The sequence below is a fragment of the Thunnus albacares genome, chromosome 6, assembly GCF_914725855.1.
Source record: "Thunnus albacares chromosome 6, fThuAlb1.1, whole genome shotgun sequence".
NCBI lineage: Eukaryota > Metazoa > Chordata > Actinopteri > Scombriformes > Scombridae > Thunnus > Thunnus albacares.
Genome location: NC_058111.1, coordinates 25,728,432 through 25,748,881, shown reverse-complemented (window position 1 = coordinate 25,748,881; position 20,450 = coordinate 25,728,432). Strand labels below are relative to the sequence as shown.

General features: G+C 39.3%; 2 protein-coding genes across 2 annotated transcripts; both read left to right on the top strand.

The window, feature by feature from the left end:
* Positions 1 to 259: 259 nt before the first annotated feature.
* ilvbl (ilvB (bacterial acetolactate synthase)-like) lies at positions 260 to 8,141 on the top strand. The gene is made up of 14 exons (XM_044355090.1): positions 260 to 682; positions 1,205 to 1,406; positions 1,718 to 1,845; positions 2,313 to 2,563; positions 2,969 to 3,068; positions 3,178 to 3,275; positions 3,619 to 3,755; positions 4,567 to 4,701; positions 4,915 to 5,029; positions 5,285 to 5,454; positions 5,630 to 5,700; positions 5,803 to 5,874; positions 6,633 to 6,738; positions 6,859 to 8,141. Exons 1-14 carry the CDS (start codon positions 578 to 580, stop codon positions 7,035 to 7,037), a joined length of 1,869 nt encoding a protein of 622 aa, XP_044211025.1. The 5' UTR covers positions 260 to 577; the 3' UTR covers positions 7,038 to 8,141.
* A 2,032-nt stretch (positions 8,142 to 10,173) lies between these two features.
* On the top strand, positions 10,174 to 20,245 carry fam118b (family with sequence similarity 118 member B). Its single transcript, XM_044353376.1, has 8 exons — positions 10,174 to 10,716; positions 11,371 to 11,460; positions 11,702 to 11,954; positions 16,489 to 16,716; positions 17,531 to 17,659; positions 17,804 to 18,101; positions 19,023 to 19,088; positions 19,384 to 20,245. Exons 2-8 carry the CDS (start codon positions 11,378 to 11,380, stop codon positions 19,395 to 19,397), a joined length of 1,071 nt encoding a protein of 356 aa, XP_044209311.1. The 5' UTR covers positions 10,174 to 10,716; positions 11,371 to 11,377; the 3' UTR covers positions 19,398 to 20,245.
* Positions 20,246 to 20,450: the final 205 nt, after the last annotated feature.

Sequence of the window (20,450 nt, the reverse complement as noted above, 5' to 3'; positions counted from 1 at the left end):
TAGTAACCGGAAAATAAGTCATCTGTTTCTTCACAATAAAGGCACAACATTGTTAGAGTGATAAACATTGAAAAAAAATATAGACTAAATTTGTGGCAAATAATATAGTCACGTTAATGAACTTTAACTGACTATATGAATGTATGAAATTGCGTGTGCATATACCATCGATTTATGCTGTAATGTGTGTGCACTATATTAGCATAGATTTATTTCGAAAGCATCCGGAAGTCTTATATGTACTTTTAGCTAGCTTGACCTGTAAATATATGTGTTGATGTTTCTGTGTTGGCTGAGCGATTGCGGAAAGAGCGCTCGGCCAATTCAAGCCTTCTTAATGCTCTTCACAGCCTTTATTCAGTAACTTTATTTAAGCTAAGTTCACAGTGAATGTATGAGTAAATTTATGACTTTTGAAATGGGCGTATAGCAGTTGTTGGAGCAGCTCCACAGTTAGTTATCTTAGCCTAGCCTAAACTGGTGAGCTGCTGAACTTGACGAGTTACGAGTAGGTTTTGGATATTAAGTTGAGCTAAGTTGACTTTTTACAAATAAAGGTTTGCTCCCACATCCTAACATGGAGTCATTTGGAGCCATTCTTGGATGCTGTGCGGGCTTTGCGGTGGGTGGGCTTGTGTTTGCAGCCTACAAACTTGGCTTACTCTACCAGTTGTTTCACAAGGTAAGTTAGGTTTTCTTAATTCAATAAGGTAATCATAACCTCCATGCTTTTCTATTTCTTTGTCTACATGCGTTGTCTTTTAAAGCAGCATTGCACAGATCAGTCATTGCAAATACACCTGCATTCTGTTTCCACCTTAACACAATCACTCGCACCGCTGTAGGCTGTCATAGGTGAAAGGTGAGCTGGGCTCTATTCACGTAAACTTTGACCCGCCTTGTGGTTTTCTAGCACAAAGGGTATCACAACACCTTGGCTGTTAGTGGGATTGCACAAAGCCCAGAGGCACATCACCACTGCAAGCCTGCACAATATGTGGTTATTGTGAAATATGAAAGGCCAGTGCAGTGACTAGATAGTGTGACAGTTGACCTTGTGAAGGGTCATCAACCCACACTGAGCTGATTGTTTATCTGATAGAGCTTTCTTCTAGGTTACATATGTGTTCATTCTATTAAATTAACAAAGCAACAGTCCAAATACTCTTTCCTTTGACTTAACTTTTATTCTGCTTCACTGCAGACTGAGACAAAGAGCCCACGGCATGGTGGTGAAAGTGTGGCAGAGGTCCTCCGTGCCCACGGGGTCAAGTATGTTTTCACCCTTGTCGGTGGACACATCTCACCCATCCTGGTGGCTTGCGAGAAGATGGGCATCCGTATTGTGGACACCAGACACGAGGCCACCGCTGTCTTCGCTGCTGATGCTGTGGCAAGGCTCTCAGGTGCAAATTTATCTCACATGGATGAAAAAAAATGATATGTCTTATTTGAGCTCATATGCAGCAGTTTTGGAGAATGCAGGAGTTGGGTGTGTCTCTTGGGACAGGGCTTACTTGTCAAATGGCATCAATAATGGCTGAGTTTCATTTAGGTGTGCCAGTGTCTTGCCCTTGATATTGCAAACAGCAAGTAGTCATTGGATAACAAATTTAGGATGGACTGTCTCTGTGTCTTATACAGTTGGTCCACTGAATCAGACGTGAGCATGTTTTTTGAGGCTAGCTGATAGCTATCTTGATTGTCTCTCCACCAGGCACTGTTGGTGTAGCAGCAGTGACTGCTGGGCCAGGTCTCACTAACACAGTGACAGCGGTGAAGAATGCTCAGATGGCTGAATCTCCGTTGCTGCTTATAGGAGGAGCTGCTGGTACACTTCTTCAGGTGGAGTGGATTCACATACTGATGCAAATATGATTTGAATATACTAGGGCTGCAACTAACAGTTATTTATATTATTGATTAATCTGCAGATTAGAGTTTCGATCAATTGATGAATTATTTGGTCTTACAAAAAAAAAACAGAAAACTGAAAAATTCCCATCACAGTTTCCTAGAGCACGGAGTGACATCATCAAATGTCTTGTTGAGTTGTCTGACCGACTTTCCAAAATCCAAACATATTAAATTAACTAAAATGTAAGACAAGCAAAAGCAGCAAGTTTTCACATTTGAGAAGGAGCCGTCAAATGTTAGGCATTTCTGCTTGAAAAATAACCTGAAAGATTAACAGATTATCAAAATTGTTGCTGATTAATTTCCCGTCAATCAACTAATCGATTAATTGTTGCAGCGATAACTGTTCTCTGCTTTAACGACTAACCTCACCATCAACTGTGCTTGTGGTACAGGGCAGAGGAGCACTGCAAGATATTGACCAGATGTCTCTCTTCAAGCCGCTGTGTAAGTTCTGTGCCTCCATCAGGACTATCAGGGAAATCGTGCCTACGGTCAAGAAGGCCCTGGCTATCGCCCAGTCTGGAACTCCTGGTCCTGTTTTCATAGAATTCCCCATCGACACACTCTACCCCTTCCACCTGGTGTCCAAAGAGTTTGCGGTTAAAAACCCTCCCAAAGGCCTGATGGGAAAAATTGTCTCATGGTATGTTATCAGCATGTCTTGTTACGATGTGTAATAACATGATAACAGTAAAATAAAGTCATACTCTGAGAGAATAGAAGACCGATTGACTTCAGACAAATATAAAATTACACTTGCCATGTGCACAACTGAAATCATCAATTTTATAGGTCAATTTATATGCTGAGATTTGTTACATTGTTATACATAATGGAATAGCCTGTATGGCATCCTCTAAGCCCACCAGCCAAGGAAACATACCTTGTAACCTTAGCATCTTTGGTTCAACCTGGACCTTCAATACAACCAGAAACCTTTAGTGTTTTTCTCTCTACTCCATTCATGTCACTTTCAACTGTGAAATACAGGCAAAAATGCAATAATACATATAAAATGATTTGATGCGATGGTCTGATTTCTCGTTAGGTACCTCCATAACCACCTCATTAACCTTTTTGCCGGAGCCTGGGAGACAAGAGATGTTTCTCCGCTTCCTGTTGACATCCCACAAGCCACAGACGATCAGGTAAGTCTGTTCTTTGTATTAAAGGTTTGCTGTTTGGTTCTGTTCTATGTTGTAACATTTTTAGTCAAATACCTAGTTTACAGAGTTTTTTTTTTTCAATACAAATCAGGTTCAAAAATGCATAGAGCTGGTGAGTCGAGCCAAGAAACCTGTTATTCTGCTGGGTAGCCAAGCAACACTACCCCCAACGCCGGCTGATGACATCAGGTAAAGGACATTGTATTATACCCACCTCTTCTCTACTATTCTGTGTCATACTGTTTTTATTGTTTTGTTGCTTACTGTTGATATTGATGAAGTTTTAGTGCTTAAAATTGTTTTAAAATTCTCTAAATGCTTTAATACAGTCTTTTTACAACTGTTTTGTCTGTTAGTCTTTGGGTGGCATTGAAGTTTTTCTCTGTAATGTTACTGTTTTCATTCAGGCAGTACAAACATTAAAGGGGAGGAGTATCAGCCACAAACTCAAATTCTCTGATGTTTACTCTACATCTAGAGCAATTTGATTTCTTTTCGTGATACTCATCAAAAATGTTTGCCTGCATTACAGGAAGGCATTAGAGGACCTGGGCATCCCTTGCTTCCTTGGGGGCATGTCTCGTGGCATGCTAGGTAAAGCTAGCCCAATCCACATCAGACAGAACAGACGCGATGCTCTGAAGGAGGCCGACTTGGTGCTTTTAGCAGGTCAGACATACAGTCTTACATTTCAGATTCCATATGTTAATATTATGGCCTTTATTTTTCAGCCCTGCTAGGGGCATGGCTATAAGGATGGCAATGTCAGTCTGTCCACTACTGAAATATCTCAACAACTATTCATTGATCTATCCCTTGACTTTTCCTCTACTGTCACCATGAAGTTCACATTTTTGGTTTTCAGTGAGATGTTTGAACAACTATTGGATAGATTGCCATGACCATTCATGTCCCCTTCAGGATGAATTGTAATAACACTGACCCCCTGACTTTTTATCTAGCAACATCATCAGGTCAAAATTTCACTTTCACAATTTGTTGTTTTGGTTTATGCCTAAATGTCTGCAAAACTACTCACATTCCCATCAGCCTCAGTGGCACTTAATGTTGAGCACCAAAGAGCACCAGTTATAGCATGCTAACACGCTAAACTAAGCTGGTGAACATGGCAAACATACATATTGTACAGCCGCTAGCATGGCTGTAGACCCTTTTTCTTGTTTAATAATCAAACCTAAGAAAATGACATTTGGTAATTAATAAACACAAGATGACAGGTGATAACAATTGAACACTGTTATGCAGTGGATAAGTGCTACTGATTTAATATTGAATTTATTTTTGTGCTTGATAGAATGACAGCTGCTTCCTTCCTTGCTAAAAGTAACTTGAACCAATACTGGAAGTTGTTTGTTGACATACAGTTAGAGGTTGAACTGTGCTTTCAAAGTAGCCTGTATAGCTACAGGCCATCCATAAATCCTGAAGAAATGTTAACATTATGTTGCTCTGTTTGCAGGCACTGTGTGTGACTTCCGTCTGAGTTATGGCAGGGTTCTGAGCAGACGTAGCAAGATCATCGCTGTCAACAGAGATAAGACGCAGCTGCTGAAAAACTCAGATATGTTCTGGAAACCAACTATAGCAATTCAGGGTATGTTCACAACATGTCATTAATATCCAGGTTTACAATGAAAGTAGCAATGTTTCATTTTATATTAGTAGTTTCTTCACTGAACACCCTATAACATTTGTGATCACAGAGTTTTTGCAGCTGACTTGCACTCTTCCAGGGTTTGGCGATAGGACAAAAACATCTGTCTAACAGTCTGAAAAGTCTGAAAATGTAATTATTTGCCTATTTTAGGTGATGCTGGTTCATTCTTAGTGCGGCTTTCCAAAGGCCTGAAGGGCCATCGCTGTCCAGAAGAATGGCCTCAAAGCCTCAAAGCAGGAGATATAACCAAAGAAAACACTAACAGGTAAGCAGAGCTGATGAGTTCCAGTTGGTCCCTGTTCTGTGTGTGTCAGTACTGTACAGTCTATGGTCAGAGGTACTGTAAAACTCTTCTTCTCAGTTATGTAATTACACTCCAATCTTTGTGATTAAAAACATCTTGATCAGTGAAATCGTTAATGATGAGACAGCAATCATAAGTTCATCAACTAAATTAAAGCAAAGGCATCCATGGATTTCTTTTCTCACAGAAATAAGAGTATTTTTTTTTTCATTTCAGGGCCAAAGCTGATGAAAAGACAGACCACCACTTAAATCCTTTGAAAGTCCTCCACCTTGTGGATGAGCTGATGGCTGAGGACAGCATCATTGTTGCTGATGGTGGTGATTTTGTGGGAAGTGCTGCTTACATAATGAGACCAAGAGGACCTTTGCGCTGGCTAGATCCAGGTGAGATCCTGTAGTTCAGACATCAAGTTGTTTTTGAAGAACAGTTGTGAGTAAAACAACAGATGTTTGGTCCCTAAGATGTGATCATTTCAGAGAAATGAATGTGAAATGATTAATCATTGAAAAAAGTCTGTTTATTTGTTGACTTAACAAATACTGTTCTTTTTCCCTACAGGAGCCTTTGGGACCCTGGGAGTGGGAGGAGGATTTGCACTAGGGGCAAAACTGTGTCGGCCTGAATCTGAGGTACAGTACTGACAACAGTCTTTTCTGAAAGTGCTTTGTCTGATCATCTGTTGGTTAATTTGAACCTTTTGTGAATGAAATGCTACTTTGTATACTTTCCAGGTGTGGATAGTCTATGGTGACGGCTCCTTAGGATACAGTGTTGCAGAGTTTGACACATTCACTAGACACAAGGTAAAATCACTCTTACGATATTGTCATTATGTGTATGTAAGCAACTCAAGTATCTATAGCACATGTGCAAGACTAGAATAAGTATTGCATATAAGAACAACATGGCAGTATCAGTTTATCAGTATCAACAACATACCAATAAGAACTAGAAATTTTCAGAAGAACTTTGAGTCCATCCGCTGCTTGTCGCGTATCTCAGTAAGATTGGATGTGTTCCTCACAAAGACACCCTCACACACACAAACAAACACAGATCTAAAACTCAAATTGTTAATCACAAAGATATAGACCCTCATATATACACGCACACGAAGTGGTCTATAATCAGGCACATTTGGTAAAAACACCTGTGTGGATTTGAAGAGTCTTTAAAAATCTGAGATCATCGATGGACAGGAAGCATTACTCTATATTGAGTTTTGCATTCATTGTGTCATTGATCAGTAGTACAGTGGTTGTCTGCAGGGAAAATCTCTTCCATAAATTGATTGTAATGCAACACTTTAGATTTTTAGATTTCACAGAAGTATGCATAGAATCTTTTTATAAAATGCTGTTCCTCAGAGGCCTTTGAATAGAATTATACACACACTTTGCTATGAGGTGTTGGCCCCTGGGAGCTGTAATGCCTAATTGTTGTACCCTATTAAAGGCCTCAGCCAGTGAATGATCCTTATCCTCTCTCGAGCAATAACATGCATATTTTTCTTTCTTTTCGTCCGATATTCCACATTTCACTTTTTTTTTTTGTCTTCCAGACACCAGTGATAGCCGTGGTGGGAAACGATGCATGTTGGAGTCAGATTTCCAGAGAGCAGGTTCCCATTCTTGGCAGCAATGTGGCATGTGGCCTCGCATTTACAGGTACATATGCATATGAGTACAGGTTATATCACATTCTCTGAACAGAATTAATGTATATTAATGTATAACGTTGACATCAGTTGCTAATTGACAGATTGTATTCTCTGCTCCTTTTTGCAGATTATCACACAGTGGCTGATGGTTACGGTGGGAAGGGCTACCTTGTAGGGCGTGAGGACGAGGACCGGCTGAGCGACATCATCAGACAGGCTCAGAAGGATAGCCAGGAGGGCAAGGCTACACTTCTCAACGTTCTGATAGGGAAGACCAACTTTAGAGAGGGCTCCATCTCTGTATAGAGCAGCTGTGACTTTCTAAGAGTGTATTCTTCCTCTACCCACGGCTTCCTTCATAGACCTTTACTACCAAGGTCTATAGAAGGATTTCAAAGAATAGGTGGATACTGTTGGATACTGTGTGGAGCCCAGCCCTGACCAGACCTCTGTAAATCCTTTGTGCCCTTAAAGCCATATTTCACTTTGGTAAGAGAAATGACTTTACAGTATACTGATCTCCCATAAGAGTTCATGAACTGTCAGTTGTGTAGTCAAAAATCATACTAGTACTGCATTATTATGAATAAGTTATATTATTATTATTATTACCAGTTAATATACTCTATTACACTAAGTTATTTACTATTATGCAGTAAAATATAGCTCAAGATCTGCCAGCCTTGAAACTAAAGCTTTTATTGTGCTTCATGTGACTTTCAGGTTCATGTTGTGCTAACTCAAAGCATAATTGCTGCATTTCAAGAAGGGAAAGAATGAGAATTTCAAAAATGTTTGCTTTGTTTAGGGATTTTACCTCTTCAGGAGCTCGGGTTTGATTTTTGACCTTTAAACAGCCTATTATAACTAGACATTTCTTACAAATAAATCAGTGATTGAGTCGGAGTGCATTGGTTTAAATATGCTAGTATGCCTTTTCTCCTGTTATGAAATGAACACGGAGCCTTTTTTTTTGAGGATATGTGAAATCTTACAGCTGTAATATTCTTTATCGGTTGATAATTTGGAATAAATTTGCTAAATGGAAAATAATTTTGAATGTTAAAGACGGACAAATGGTATGCCTTTTAATGTTTGATTGTATCTTCAAATACATTGATATGTATAGATTGAAAATGTGTCTGCTGATTTAGTTATGTAGTCAAATGATATTTAATACTAACATGTATGCAGTGATGTAGGCTATCAGTTAAAATAATGCCTATACACAATATGTATTGCACTATAATCGTAACTTATTTGCTCACAAGGTGAACACATGGATCATCTCACTCCAATATATATGCTGTTTTATTTGGTATCTTGAGGGACGTATGTCAGACTTTTGATCAGTAAATGTTAATTTGGATTTATTCTCAAATAAATTGAATAAAAGTAGTAATGAGTTTGCTTTTGAATCTAAGTGTAGACTGTTTTGCAGGCACATGTTTTCTTGCAGATTTACATCCAGTTATTTTTACACATCTTTTTTTTTTTTTTGAACAACTCAATGACTACATCCATACAAAGTTCTAACCATAACTTCATGGTTATACAGTTCCAGTATTTATAGATCAGTGTTAACCAGCTTGTGCTAACAATGCTACGCAAACATTCAGTTTTGGTTTTAAAAATGCCAGGACTGGATTGTCAGCTTGCCACAGCTGGTCTGCAGAAGAGAGGAAATTACAATAATAATAGCTGCTTTTTAAAAACTTGGTCATTTAGCTTTAAATGCTTTTGTAAATGAACTGTGTCATCTATGTTTGGATTTAAGGAACCTTCACTACACCAAATTCTGTGCAAAATAAGCAACTTTGTTGTTTAATATTACTCATACTCTCCCTAATATTGCTTAACACTCCCTGCAACTTACACAGCCAATCTGGCAAGAGCTGCAATATCAAGTTCTGTAAATATTTTATAAAGTCTGAACCTTCTATTTATGTCAGTGTGGCATAACTTATACTTAGTAAGTAGTATTAATAAATAGTAGGTAGGACATCTACTTTATGGCATCTCTGAGGTGCAGTGCGCTGTGTGTTTTGGAAAAAACTACTAAGAATAGAGAACGCACTTAGCACAGCTGCACCTGCACCCATGGTGCAAGGGGTCCCACAGTCTCAGGGTAAATACACACACACAAATCAGCACTCACTTAGTCTCAGTTGTAGAGTCCATACAACTTCCTCACCCAGATTTGTTTTGGTCTAACTCTGCTAATGGTACAGATGGACTGAGAGACACCAGCTGTGTGCTCATCACTATGAATGAACACTTAAAGCATTAACATATTTGCATGTAATTGTTTTCTTATTTTACATATTGCATCACTCCAAACATTAAAAGACTTATAACACGAAACCTGTTTGGAACTAGATTCATGACTTTTGCCCTGAATACTTCAAAGTGTCGTTTTAATTTTAAACAGGAGATGGCAGTCTAGTAGAGGCTTTATTGAAGTAGTCTATGCTGACGTGTTCCTGTTTAGCATAAGTTATGAAGGAAATCAATGGATGTGTTAGACGAAAACAAAACAGGCCACCAGGAAAAATGTATGCTATGTTGTATTGACAAATGTTTACCTACAACAGCAGCCTATTTGTGATTCAAATATATATTTGTTGAAATATATGAATCAAATATTGTACAGTTTTATTGTTAACGATGAAAGCTCTGCCTTTTAAGGTGTAAATGTGCATATAGGCTTTGCTGACGGTTGTGATACTAATCATTTTTATTGCATGTTAATTATATTGTCTAATCATGCCTTCTCCAAGACAAAAAGATTTACAGACTTCTGAATCTTGCTATGTTTGTTTTTTGTTTTTTTTAATTTCATAGATTTCGGAATGATGCTACATTAGTAAGTGAAACGTGCCATTGTCTCTAAAAGGCTGCTATTAATTATAATAATTTAGTTAATGCAAGCATCCCATATGCAGTAAACAACAGTTTATGGTGCAAGTAACAGTTTATATATACTGTACTGTCTTTTTTCTCTTTACTAACAACAGTCAAACTCAAGCAAGAGTAACATAAACAAGTTTAAAGATCAAACAGAGGAAACAAAGTGCCACTTATATTGTACTGTCTGCTGTCTAGCCTCATGCCCGTCTTTGACGTCACAAACTCAGAAAGATGCTGCTTTCAAGTGCTCATTGTAAATCCCTAATTCCTAACTTTGAGAGTGTGAATACGACAGTTATTTTTGTTTTGTCGTAAACAATAAAGGGCTATTGAGCTATATTATTAAGCTTGGTGTAGTGGCTGAATGAGGCTGATAAAATGTGCGTGTAATACCTAACATATCAGAATACTACCTATACAGAATAGTACATTCATTATAAAAACAGAAATGTGTTTGTTAATGCTATACTGCAAGCCAGATTTCCTATGCAAGACAATAAAGCCTGAACTGTTTACTCGTACAGCACATGAAGGCATCATGAGACCGGGCATACATCACCACAGGCGGTGACTTCAACAGCTCCGCAAAAACTTAAACATCTTCAGGCAATGTGTAGGACCGTAGCCGGGAGAGTCCAGAGCATTCGCTGTGTATACAGCTACGCTAAGGAAGGCAACTGGTAGCGTTTTTAGATAAACAGACTTGTTTTCAGCGGATATATGCCGCCTTCGTGACTCTACGCTCAGCATGACAAGTAAAGAAGGGGCAGTTTGGGGCTTTTAACAACCTTGGAGATAGCTGAGTTAACATAAACAGCTAAGTTAGCTTATAGCAAAAACAAAGTAACGCTAGCTGAATGCTAGTTAGTTGTAAGTTGGGGTTTTGGTTGTCCATTATTCACTGGTGCTACAGTAACAGTGTGGTAATCATTGGGTTTGAATTAACACCATCGAAAAGCTGAAAGCTGCGAACTCCAGTTGATTTTCAGTTGGTTAACGTGATTTAACTGTTACGTTGATACACAATCGACGTTCGCTGACTTCAAATCAGAGGGATTTCTACTTGAATATCAAGGTAAGTAATGATGACATTAATTAAACGTTTGTTAGCTTATGAAATAACGTTTTGTTTACTGTGTACACTAATGCCGCTGGCAATTGTTTCCTCTGAAACTAATGTGTTAGTATTAAAACGTGGCGTTGGTTAAATACTAACGTTAACTTGGCGTTGGAGCTGTGGGGCATTGACTTAACCTAACGTTAACACACTGTTAAAGGTAAACAAACAAAAACATTGTGAAAGTGTCACGCTATTTAGGAAATAAAAATATACATTTGAAAAACAAAGAACATTTTAATGTTACTTGGTCTGACACTGTTCCTTTGAACAATTGTCAACCTCTGGTCGTTTGTTGAAACAGCATTTCATCAAAAAAGGTGTGCTGCCAGGAGGAAATTTATAAATGATTTCCTGTTTGCAAAATGACATAGCAGAGATGACGTCAGCTAAGTGGATGCGCCATTTCATTTGCTATGATTTATATATAAAAACAACTTCATATATGACGTGATTACAATAGGACCAGGTCGGTAAGAAGCTTCATAAATAACAGTCAACAACAATGCAAGTGTCAGTGTATAAAATCCAGAACTGCTACACTTGTGTTGCCCATTGTTTACTTAAGTAGTCATCAGACTTAGCATGTGGTTGATCATGTTTCTGTTACAGGTGCTGAATGGCCTCCGTTGTAGGAGTGAAAACTGAGAAGCGACCTGCAGCTGATTCTCAGGATGCAGACTCAAATGCAAAAAAGCCCAGGTAAGCTTAGGTGCTTCTCTGGAACCAACTGCACACTTTGCCCATGACTCATTCATCAGTTTTGTCAACAAGGCTGGATTTGTTTTTTTTGCATTCCAAGTTTTTGCTGGTCCTAAATGCAGGTAGATTTTAGTTTCACAATGCATGCTTGAAAATGATTGTTTAACCCTCATGCTGTCAGAAGGATTTGGAAAGCACCGTCTTTGGAACATGCATCACTCAATCTCTGCTTGCCCCAAAGGAAACTGCTGCCCAGCCTGAAGACTAAGCGAGCCCCTGAGCTAGTCCTGGTGATCGGCACGGGGGTAAGCTCCGCAGTGGCCCCTCAGGTCCCTGCTCTCCGCTCCTGGAAAGGTCTCATCCAGGCCTTACTTGATGCAGCCAATGACTTTGACCTACTAGAGGAGGAGGAGAGTCGACGTTTCCAGAAGCACATGCAGGAAGATAAGAATTTGGTGCATGTGGCCCATGACCTCATTCAAAAACTTTCCCCGGTAAGACTACTTGGTCCTTTTTTTTTTCTCTTTCCTTTCTACACCACCCTGTCATACATGTACTGACACATGGCAGACAGACTGCCAACTCATTGTCCTTTTCTCAGCTTGTGACGTGTTGCTTCAACTTCCATGAATTGAGATAAGACATCTCAGCAGCCTTATCTCATTAAAAGACTTATAGCAAACGACACAAGTCTTGTTTGTGTGGCTTGTCTCGGAAATTATTTTTTCATCAGTTTATTTGAAATCATTCACATATGCAGTGCGCTGGCTGTTTTTTTCTGTTTCTCTGTTTCTTTTCTGTCTCTCATTTTTTTAAAAAAACACTAGTGTTTTCTTCAGGGCTCCCTGAAAAGACACCCTGATGAAGGCAGGCAAGCTGAACCACATATGTGGTGTGTTTTATTTTATAACCTGCCTTTACCCTCCTTATTTAAAGTTTACAACATATTTACGGCATACACTGTATATACTGTACAGCATACAAACCTTCATTGAACTGGTTTTTCTATACACCACAAACATATAAACTTAAAATACAACAAGCTGCACATCATATATGAGACATCTGGTTTAATACAAGAGACAAGAGGGAGGCTGCAAGATTGATCTTATTACTCTGTGCAATCTCATTCTTAGATTTAATACATATTTATATTGAAAAAGATGTCCAGTTTATCACAACAAGCATTCTTGCATCAGTTGCATCAGTGATAAACAAGACTGGGTTACACTGTGTGATAGCACAAAGGACAGGAACAAAAATAAATCTAACTTGTGTGATTAACAGAAAGCTTTTGGGGAACAATATGTGTCAGCTCATGCGTGATGACAAGGAAGAGAAAATAGATTTAAACAAACACCAGTTCTGATAAAATCGTGGTGCTTGTACTCTAAAAATGGGTCACATTCTGTGATATGGCACATTTTGGGAATTAAAGACAATGATGACAGTCAAAAGCACAATGTTTTGTCATAATTGCAGCAGCAAAGGGTAACACCACAGGGTAATGCCACCTTAAAATATGATCAAGTAATCAAGGCCACTAAAAGTACAAGGAAATCCCCATAGCCCGCCCACATAACCATCTATAACAGGATCCTTACACAAAGCAACACTATCTGTGACAAGCTCTCACAGGCTCAAAAACATTACAGAGGCAACATTTAAAAAAAATAGTCCCTACTGATCATGAAAGAAAATTGTCAATGTGAGTGAGAGAATCATGATTCTCCTTTTTTTTCCAGAACCATGCAGCTCTAAACCAGTTGGACTGTCAGACATTAATTGAAAAATAAAATGGATAAAACCACACTTGGATCCATATAACTCATTTCTCTTCCTGTCGGACCAGTCTGGTCTGGAGTAGGGCTGGCAGATGGGAGCCTTAATACCGTTTGCCTCCTGTGTTAGTCATGTCTCATCGCACCTTTGACATTGATAAAACACGCTTTGTTTCAGCCCTCAGCCTGTTGTCACAAAGGGAACAAACAGCGCTTTTATGGCTTTATCCATCGTGTTTATTTCAATCCACAGTCGTGCAGCCCACTGCCGTTGGCTACAGACACAGCAGGCTCTAGCATATTGAGGAAAAACAAGCATAGAATAATGTGAACCAGCAGCCCACCAGCCCAGATTTTCCTTTCAGACAGAATTAAAGCACCACCCAGACACTGAGCATACAGTAAGTTACACTAGAAGACAGTAGCGTGTAGAGACTTCCCATTCACAAAAACACATCTGCAGATATTTTCCCCTCTTGCTGATAAGCACACATGTTTGCACTTGACCTGAAGTGATGTACTTAGCTGATTCACTGTCCTGTGATCCCTCAAGGCACAGAGCTAAATGCAACAGGCTTCTTAAGCATAGGGACTCACTTATGTACAGACGTCCTTAATCATGGTTGAATCATATGTTAAGAAACTCATCAAAACCTTGCACTGAGTCTTCCTCTCTCCACTAAATTTCACCAGAATTTCATTTGGATGTTTATTATTGTGAGGATTTAGCAAGAACTGTGTTAATGATGCTAATATCCAGTTAAATCCAGTAACAGTGGGCTGTGAGAGTTTAACCCACTTTTCATGGAATTGTGTATCAGCTGGATTATGGTGGTCTACTCCGCAGGCACACAGTATCAGGTAATGAGGATAATCTGAAGTTAAAACTCAAAGAGAATGTTTTTGTCATAAATCCTCTCACACCTGTGACCTTGGAGAAAATGAGGCTAATTACAACTTTGTGGACTAGTTTATTAGCTCGATTCAGGCAAGAAATACTTTTTTTTTTCTTCCCTCCCACACAGACCTGGGAGGAAAGCCTTGATCATCTGCTGATAATCAGTGAGCCATATATCATCCAAAGGCTTTTCAGGTAGCTTGCAAAATTAAAAAAAACAGTTCTTTTTTTTCCCCTCAAAGTCAACTGTCAACGTGAAATGAACCAGAACTCCTTGTGGATAAAGATCAAGGTGTGTCATAGGGATTTTCCAGTAGCAACAGTTGAAAAATCAACATTATATCTATTGAGAACTAACTGAAGGCATGTGCACAGTAGGGCAGTCCAGAGATATCATAGAACTTTTTAGCGAAACAGATTTATGAAAGTTAAGGATGAATATTTTAAAAGCAGAGTTGTTTACTTGCACTTCATTTGGTTATTACATAAGTCCTTAGGCAGTCCAAGGACACAGTGATCAGGATGGGTGCTGTAGACACTAGATGTGGATAATGAGCTTCTTCCTGTGGAAAGGACTCCCGCTGTTTAGCCCATTAGAGCTGTAATCTCTGGAAGTCAGCGGAGCATTTCCCTATGCTAGGATCACCTTGGTCACTACAGCTCTGCTCTACCCTTTGCTATTCTAAGCTGCCCAACTCGTCCTGCCTCTTTTTTTTTTTTTCCTCTTTTTACAACAGGCTGTGTCAGGTAAGGGTGAGATTTAGATGGTGTAGACACAGCCAATAATCTCATGGTGGAATCAGGTGGTATGTGAGTTGCTACTTGAAGAGCTCTGGACAGGATCAGAGAGGGAAATGGAGTGTTGGATACAGAAGAATGTTGCCATTGAGCAAATGTTTTTGAAAAATGTCAGTTTTCATTGCTTTACACACAATTTACATTCCTAAAGTTTGTAGTTTCAAAGTTGCTCACAGAAACTTCACTTTAGCAATAAATTCAGATGCATTGGATGCCAGTTGGGATTCCTGGGAAGGGAAGAGCCATGGGGAAGGCTTGTTGAAACAAATATTGAGAAACAATAATATATACACATATATAAGGCCTGGAGTACAGTTAGTAAAAAAAATCTTGAGTATAAAAATTGTGCATACTTTCTGTCTGTTTCTAAGAGTAAATTAGGTCACACTGTTGCTTTAATTTGTTATTTTCTCCAGTGTTGGTGGAAGTGTTTGTGCTGTGGTTTTACTGGGCTTCTAAGTTCAGAGAAAAAAAAATATCAACATTCAACTGTTTTCTCAGACTGGGCTCAAATGCACATTTATTTTAAGACACTTGATGTAACATGATAAGGTCACATGGTAAGATAAGTAAAACAGTGTACTGAGGAGTTCAATCCCATTAAAGAGCTGTTTGTTGCAGGTTTGTGAAAGTGTATTTGGCATCACAGTTGGGGTAGTTTGACAATATGGTATTTTAAACTTAAAGTATATCATGAAATACTTCCCATAAATCTGCAAAACACATTCAAATAAGTTAAACAAGCTTTTTCCAGTGAATGTGCAAATATTAAGCGCTGACAGAGTCAGGGGTTAAATTCCCAGCAGGGCCACTCGCACTAAAAATGAACTCACAGTAAAGTACAGTTTTGATAAAATGAGGAACATTCAGTATCGTTTTCTCTCTGAGACTGTATTCTATTTCAATTATTTCCCTCACACATCATTTCAGTCAGTCTTCAGTCAGTGAACACAGTATTTTTAGGTTGGAAACACTGTAAATTCTTATCTATATTTAAAACTTTGGAGAGTGCAGATCTTTGTTTTTACTAAAATTTGGCCAGTCAAGGTTTTGGCACAGTCAGCACATTTTGTCTATTGAGAGAAGGCAGGGTTTGAGGCTGGAAAGCTGTCTTACATTGCTACAATAGTGAAAATCATCACAACCCTGTTAACTGAAAAACTTAGAGACTTTTTAGCCTAAGATCAGTGATCCAATCCTCATTTTTTTATGTTATTACTAGATCACAGTTCCACTTCTCTTCCCAGCTGTCATATTGCATTCAGTGTTGTTTAAAGGTGCTTCGCTGAAGACTGATTATCAAATTTCAGTAGGTACTGTAGGCACAATGGTATGGCCTTCTGTCTGCAGTGCAATGTGCACTGTATGAAGTCTCATTGTTATTGTACTACAATTATCACAGTGTTCTGTAAAACTCAATTGTTTTTCAAGGTCTTTGTAAATAGTTCCAAAGTATTTATGATGGACTTGGGCGTTTTCAGTCAGATTAATGTTGTGTTAAAATGTTGCCACCTAGAGAATTGCTTATATCTACACTCGTTTGTCTTACAGAGAACAGGCAATGTGCGGTCCACATTCTTCAAGGACTGTCTATACGAGGTGTTTGACGATTTGGAGTGCAAGATGGAGCATGCAGGGAAACATCTACTGCGCTCGGTGCTGCAGTTAATGGAGAGTGGCGCACTGGTCCTCACTACTAACTTTGACAACTTATTGGAGATCTATGCAGCTCATCAGGGCACCAAGCTGGAGTCTTTGGATCTGACAGATGAGAAGAAGGTAAACAGTGCTCAGATTATGGTATGACAGTGATCGATCTTTCCTGCCACCGTAGATCCAGTCAGCTTTTTGAAAAGAGTGTAAAGGTCACTAAAACACACTCTTAAGCAAGCACTCTATGTTAGGCCAGGCTCAGATGGATTCGAAACCCTGACAAATAATGAATTCAAGTGTCATTTCACAAATGATCTCATCTCACATCGCAAACACACTTACAACATGTCTGTCAATTTCAAAAGGCAGAGGTGAATTGGCTTCAAGTCCTCACTCTGTCTGATTTACATCTGTGACATTGCCTTTCAGTGAAGTTCCTCATTGACTAGATCTGGAGAAAAATAGATAATACTTTGACCTGAAAGAGCCTTTTGTCTCTGACAGGTGGAGGAAGGTTAAAGTTCTAGTCATTACTCCACTGCTGTCAAATTTTATGGATTGAACAATATTTGCTTTTGGTTTAAGACTGGACTGAGGAGGAAGCCTGTGTTTTCCCAGTAAACATAGGTTTGTTTCACTTCTGACCAGTTTCTCCATGAAATCTCAGAACTCCAACCATGACGTTTATGTCCCCGTTAATATAAAGTTAGTTTTATTATTTGTTACATACAACACAAATTTGCTAAATATGGTCAGAGTTTTCTGAGAGACTCGTGGCTTTGCCTCTCAGTCCTGGTATTTATGCCTTGTCTCCATCAGGGCTAATATCCTCTCACTGCTGTTCAGTGATTTTACTCCCTGCCCAGTCAGAACAGGATTGAGTGCAATGGACTGTTAAGTGGGTGTGCTTGTGTGTTTGTGTGTGTGTGTGTGTGTCTAGGTATTGGAGTGGGCTCAGGAGAAACGGAGGTTAAGTGTTCTACATATCCACGGTGTTTACACCAACCCTAGTGGTATCGTACTGCACCCTGCTGGCTACCAGAATGTACTGAGGAACACTGAGGTTATGGTGAGCACTGAAATTGTTCACTGCTATCTTTCTGTTCTAGGAAGTTCATGTCTGCTAAATGTATAAATTTGTGGATTACGTCATGTTAAGGTACTTGTTTCATTTGAAATGGTAGTAATAACGTATTACCGCCGTTTTCAACAGCGTGAGATCCAGAAGCTGTATGAGACCAAATCATTCGTGTTCCTCGGCTGCGGGCGCACAGTAGACGACACAACCTTCCAGGCTCTGTTCTTGGAGGCGGTCAAGCACAAGTCGGACCTGGAACACTTCATGCTTGTGCGGCGCGAGGACGTGGGTGAGTTCAAGAAGCTGCGTGACAACATGCTGGACAAAGGCATCAAGGTCATCTCCTATGGAGACGAGTATGGCGACCTGCCCGAGTACTTCGAGAGGCTGGCCAATGAGATCTGCAATCGTGATGTATCAACCAACGGCTGGGGTAAGGAGGATAAAAGCCAATCACAGTTCATTTGTGTACCTATTTGTAGTCAGTGAGTTCATTCTGTGTTAAAGGGGCACGCCGCTGATTTTACAGATGAAATTCAGATCACTCGTCACAAGGAGAGTGAAAGAAGAAACGGCAGGAGATATTTTGATGCGCCTGGGTCCGGAAGTAAAAGTCTCATTTATTTGTCCCGTAAACAATCTGAGGTGACTCACAGTCAAAGCACTTCTGCAGCTTGGATAAGGTCATGAAACCCAGTTCTTGGACAAAAAGTTTGAGTTTAAAGTTTAGTTTTAAAGTTAAATATGATCAGCTTAAAATTCTGTTACATGCGTCACTGACGGCAGAGCAACTTGCTCACTTTTTGCACTTTAGCAACTCACTTTTTGTTCACAAATTCTCTGACCTGCATCTTCTTCTCCACAGCAACGGCAGCTGAGGAAATTGTAGTATTTTGAGCCGTCTGCCATGCTAAAATGACAAAGATTTTTGAGAAACAAAGTTGAAATGATTAAAATTGGTGGTCATAATATAAACCTATATGATCGTTCCAATGTTCAGCGAGTCCTCTGTTTCTACCGTAAGTATTGAGGATATCGTTTAAAGAAAAAATTGAAATCAAGATACGGAAAACACTTTTAGAAAAAGTGGCACCTAGCACTTCACAACTCAGCTGCATTCTCCAGTCAGGAGATAGTATGATGTAACAATACTTTGATATTTTTTTAACCTGTTGAGGGCACCAGGGCAATTAAAGTGCAGTGCATTTATTTTAACTTTTGTGTCTAACAGCTTAAGACACAAAATCTGAAAATGTGAGCTTTTCTTACATCAACAGATCTGGTTAACTCTCCTTTCTGAGTGGAGTTCAGCGTGTTGCCTGCATTCAATAATTGTCTTTTTTTTTATTTACAGGGCCTCCCTCAGAAAATGGGGAGGAAGTGCAGAATGGCTTTAACACACAGAAAAACCTCCTTCAAGGTTAGGACTGAATGCTTCTCTTTGACATCAGGCAGTGGCCACTTGGCAAGAGACATTTCCAGAATAACACAATAAAGCCCTGTCTTAGACTGTTTTCTTACTGCATGCTGGTAGAGATAGAAAATCAAAGTCTGTTCTTGATTTTCAGTTTCAAAAGACCTGCTGATATTCCTTTACACAAAGACACAACTGACTTTGTGCTATTGCATGCATGGAAATCAGTGGCAGCGTTTCAGTTGATACGCTTTGTTTTTCAACTGTTCACTCAAGTTCCTTCCTTCTCTTTTTGCCCCAGACTATCATTCTTGACAGGCACACAGTCGGGATCAGTATCAGACATTTTCCTCCACAGCTCCAACAAGAGATCAGTCTACTTCGAGTAGTACTCGAGTCTGATTTCATTCTATGGATTTAGGTATCCAGGAACATTATGGGCCATGGGAGACCTAAATGCTGTTGTCAGTATTTTCCAGATGTTTATTTTTCCTTTAATAGTTCTTGTTTAAAAGGGAAAGGAAAAATCTAACATAACCGTTATAACCAATACCCAACCTCACAGCCCCCACTGTACTGTATTTAAATGTTGCCTAAACCTAGACTTTTGGGGATCTACAGTAGAAAATAAGTATGTGGATGGTGGAGCAGTGACACTATGGTATGTTCTCACTTCAACTTGACAAAAATGATAGATCTGAATCCACTGACAGAAGTTGGCTGCGCTGCAACAAGTCATTGGATTTGGACATACACCTTGACCTACCCGCCGCCCTGTAGGAGAAGCTCTATAGGTGCAAGCTATAACACACGTCCTGTGTAGAGTATGTAAGGTTTGTATCTGTCATGCTTAACCCTGAAACCAGGGAAACTTGATTTGCACACTACTGGGTAGGGGATGGGTGGAAATAATTATCTCAGTCATGGATGGTTTACTTGGTTTGCAAACACATTAATGTTATGACGTTGTCCTCAAATGAAGTTCAGAAGTGTATGTTTCCATAGCAGAGAGGCTCCCTGCCAGTAGCAATCACTTTGCCACTCCTGTGCTGAAAATTAAAGAATGTTCTTTGTAAGCCTTTTTGTATTTTTAATACTTGCATGTGTTTTCTGACATAGTATTTATAAGTACTATTTTCAAAATAAAGCTTTTTGGTATCCCATTTGTCCTGTCATGTTTGCATTCCTTCTAATAAAAATCAGACTCTATTGGAGCAGTCTGTCACGGGGCACAACATGTGCCTCTGAAACATAACAAAACAAAAGTTACAAGCTGTTATAGCATACAGCAGTTTTATTTAGAAATGTTTACATTCTCATAAATTAGCTCAAATCTTCTGTATAACTCTTGATTCTCTCGTATTGCAC

Excerpts from the sequence above, each read along its gene's own strand:
- ilvbl (XM_044355090.1), top strand. The coding sequence starts at position 578 with ATGGAGTCATTTGGAGCCATTCTTGGATGCTGTGCGGGCTTTGCGGTG. Across the intron at positions 2,564-2,968 it reads ATGGGAAAAATTGTCTCATG|GTACCTCCATAACCACCTCA; the intron begins GTATGTTATCAG and ends ATTTCTCGTTAG. Across the intron at positions 5,701-5,802 it reads TGTGTCGGCCTGAATCTGAG|GTGTGGATAGTCTATGGTGA; the intron begins GTACAGTACTGA and ends TATACTTTCCAG.
- fam118b (XM_044353376.1), top strand. The coding sequence starts at position 11,378 with ATGGCCTCCGTTGTAGGAGTGAAAACTGAGAAGCGACCTGCAGCTGAT. Across the intron at positions 11,461-11,701 it reads TCAAATGCAAAAAAGCCCAG|GAAACTGCTGCCCAGCCTGA; the intron begins GTAAGCTTAGGT and ends CTTGCCCCAAAG. Across the intron at positions 17,660-17,803 it reads TGAGGAACACTGAGGTTATG|CGTGAGATCCAGAAGCTGTA; the intron begins GTGAGCACTGAA and ends CGTTTTCAACAG.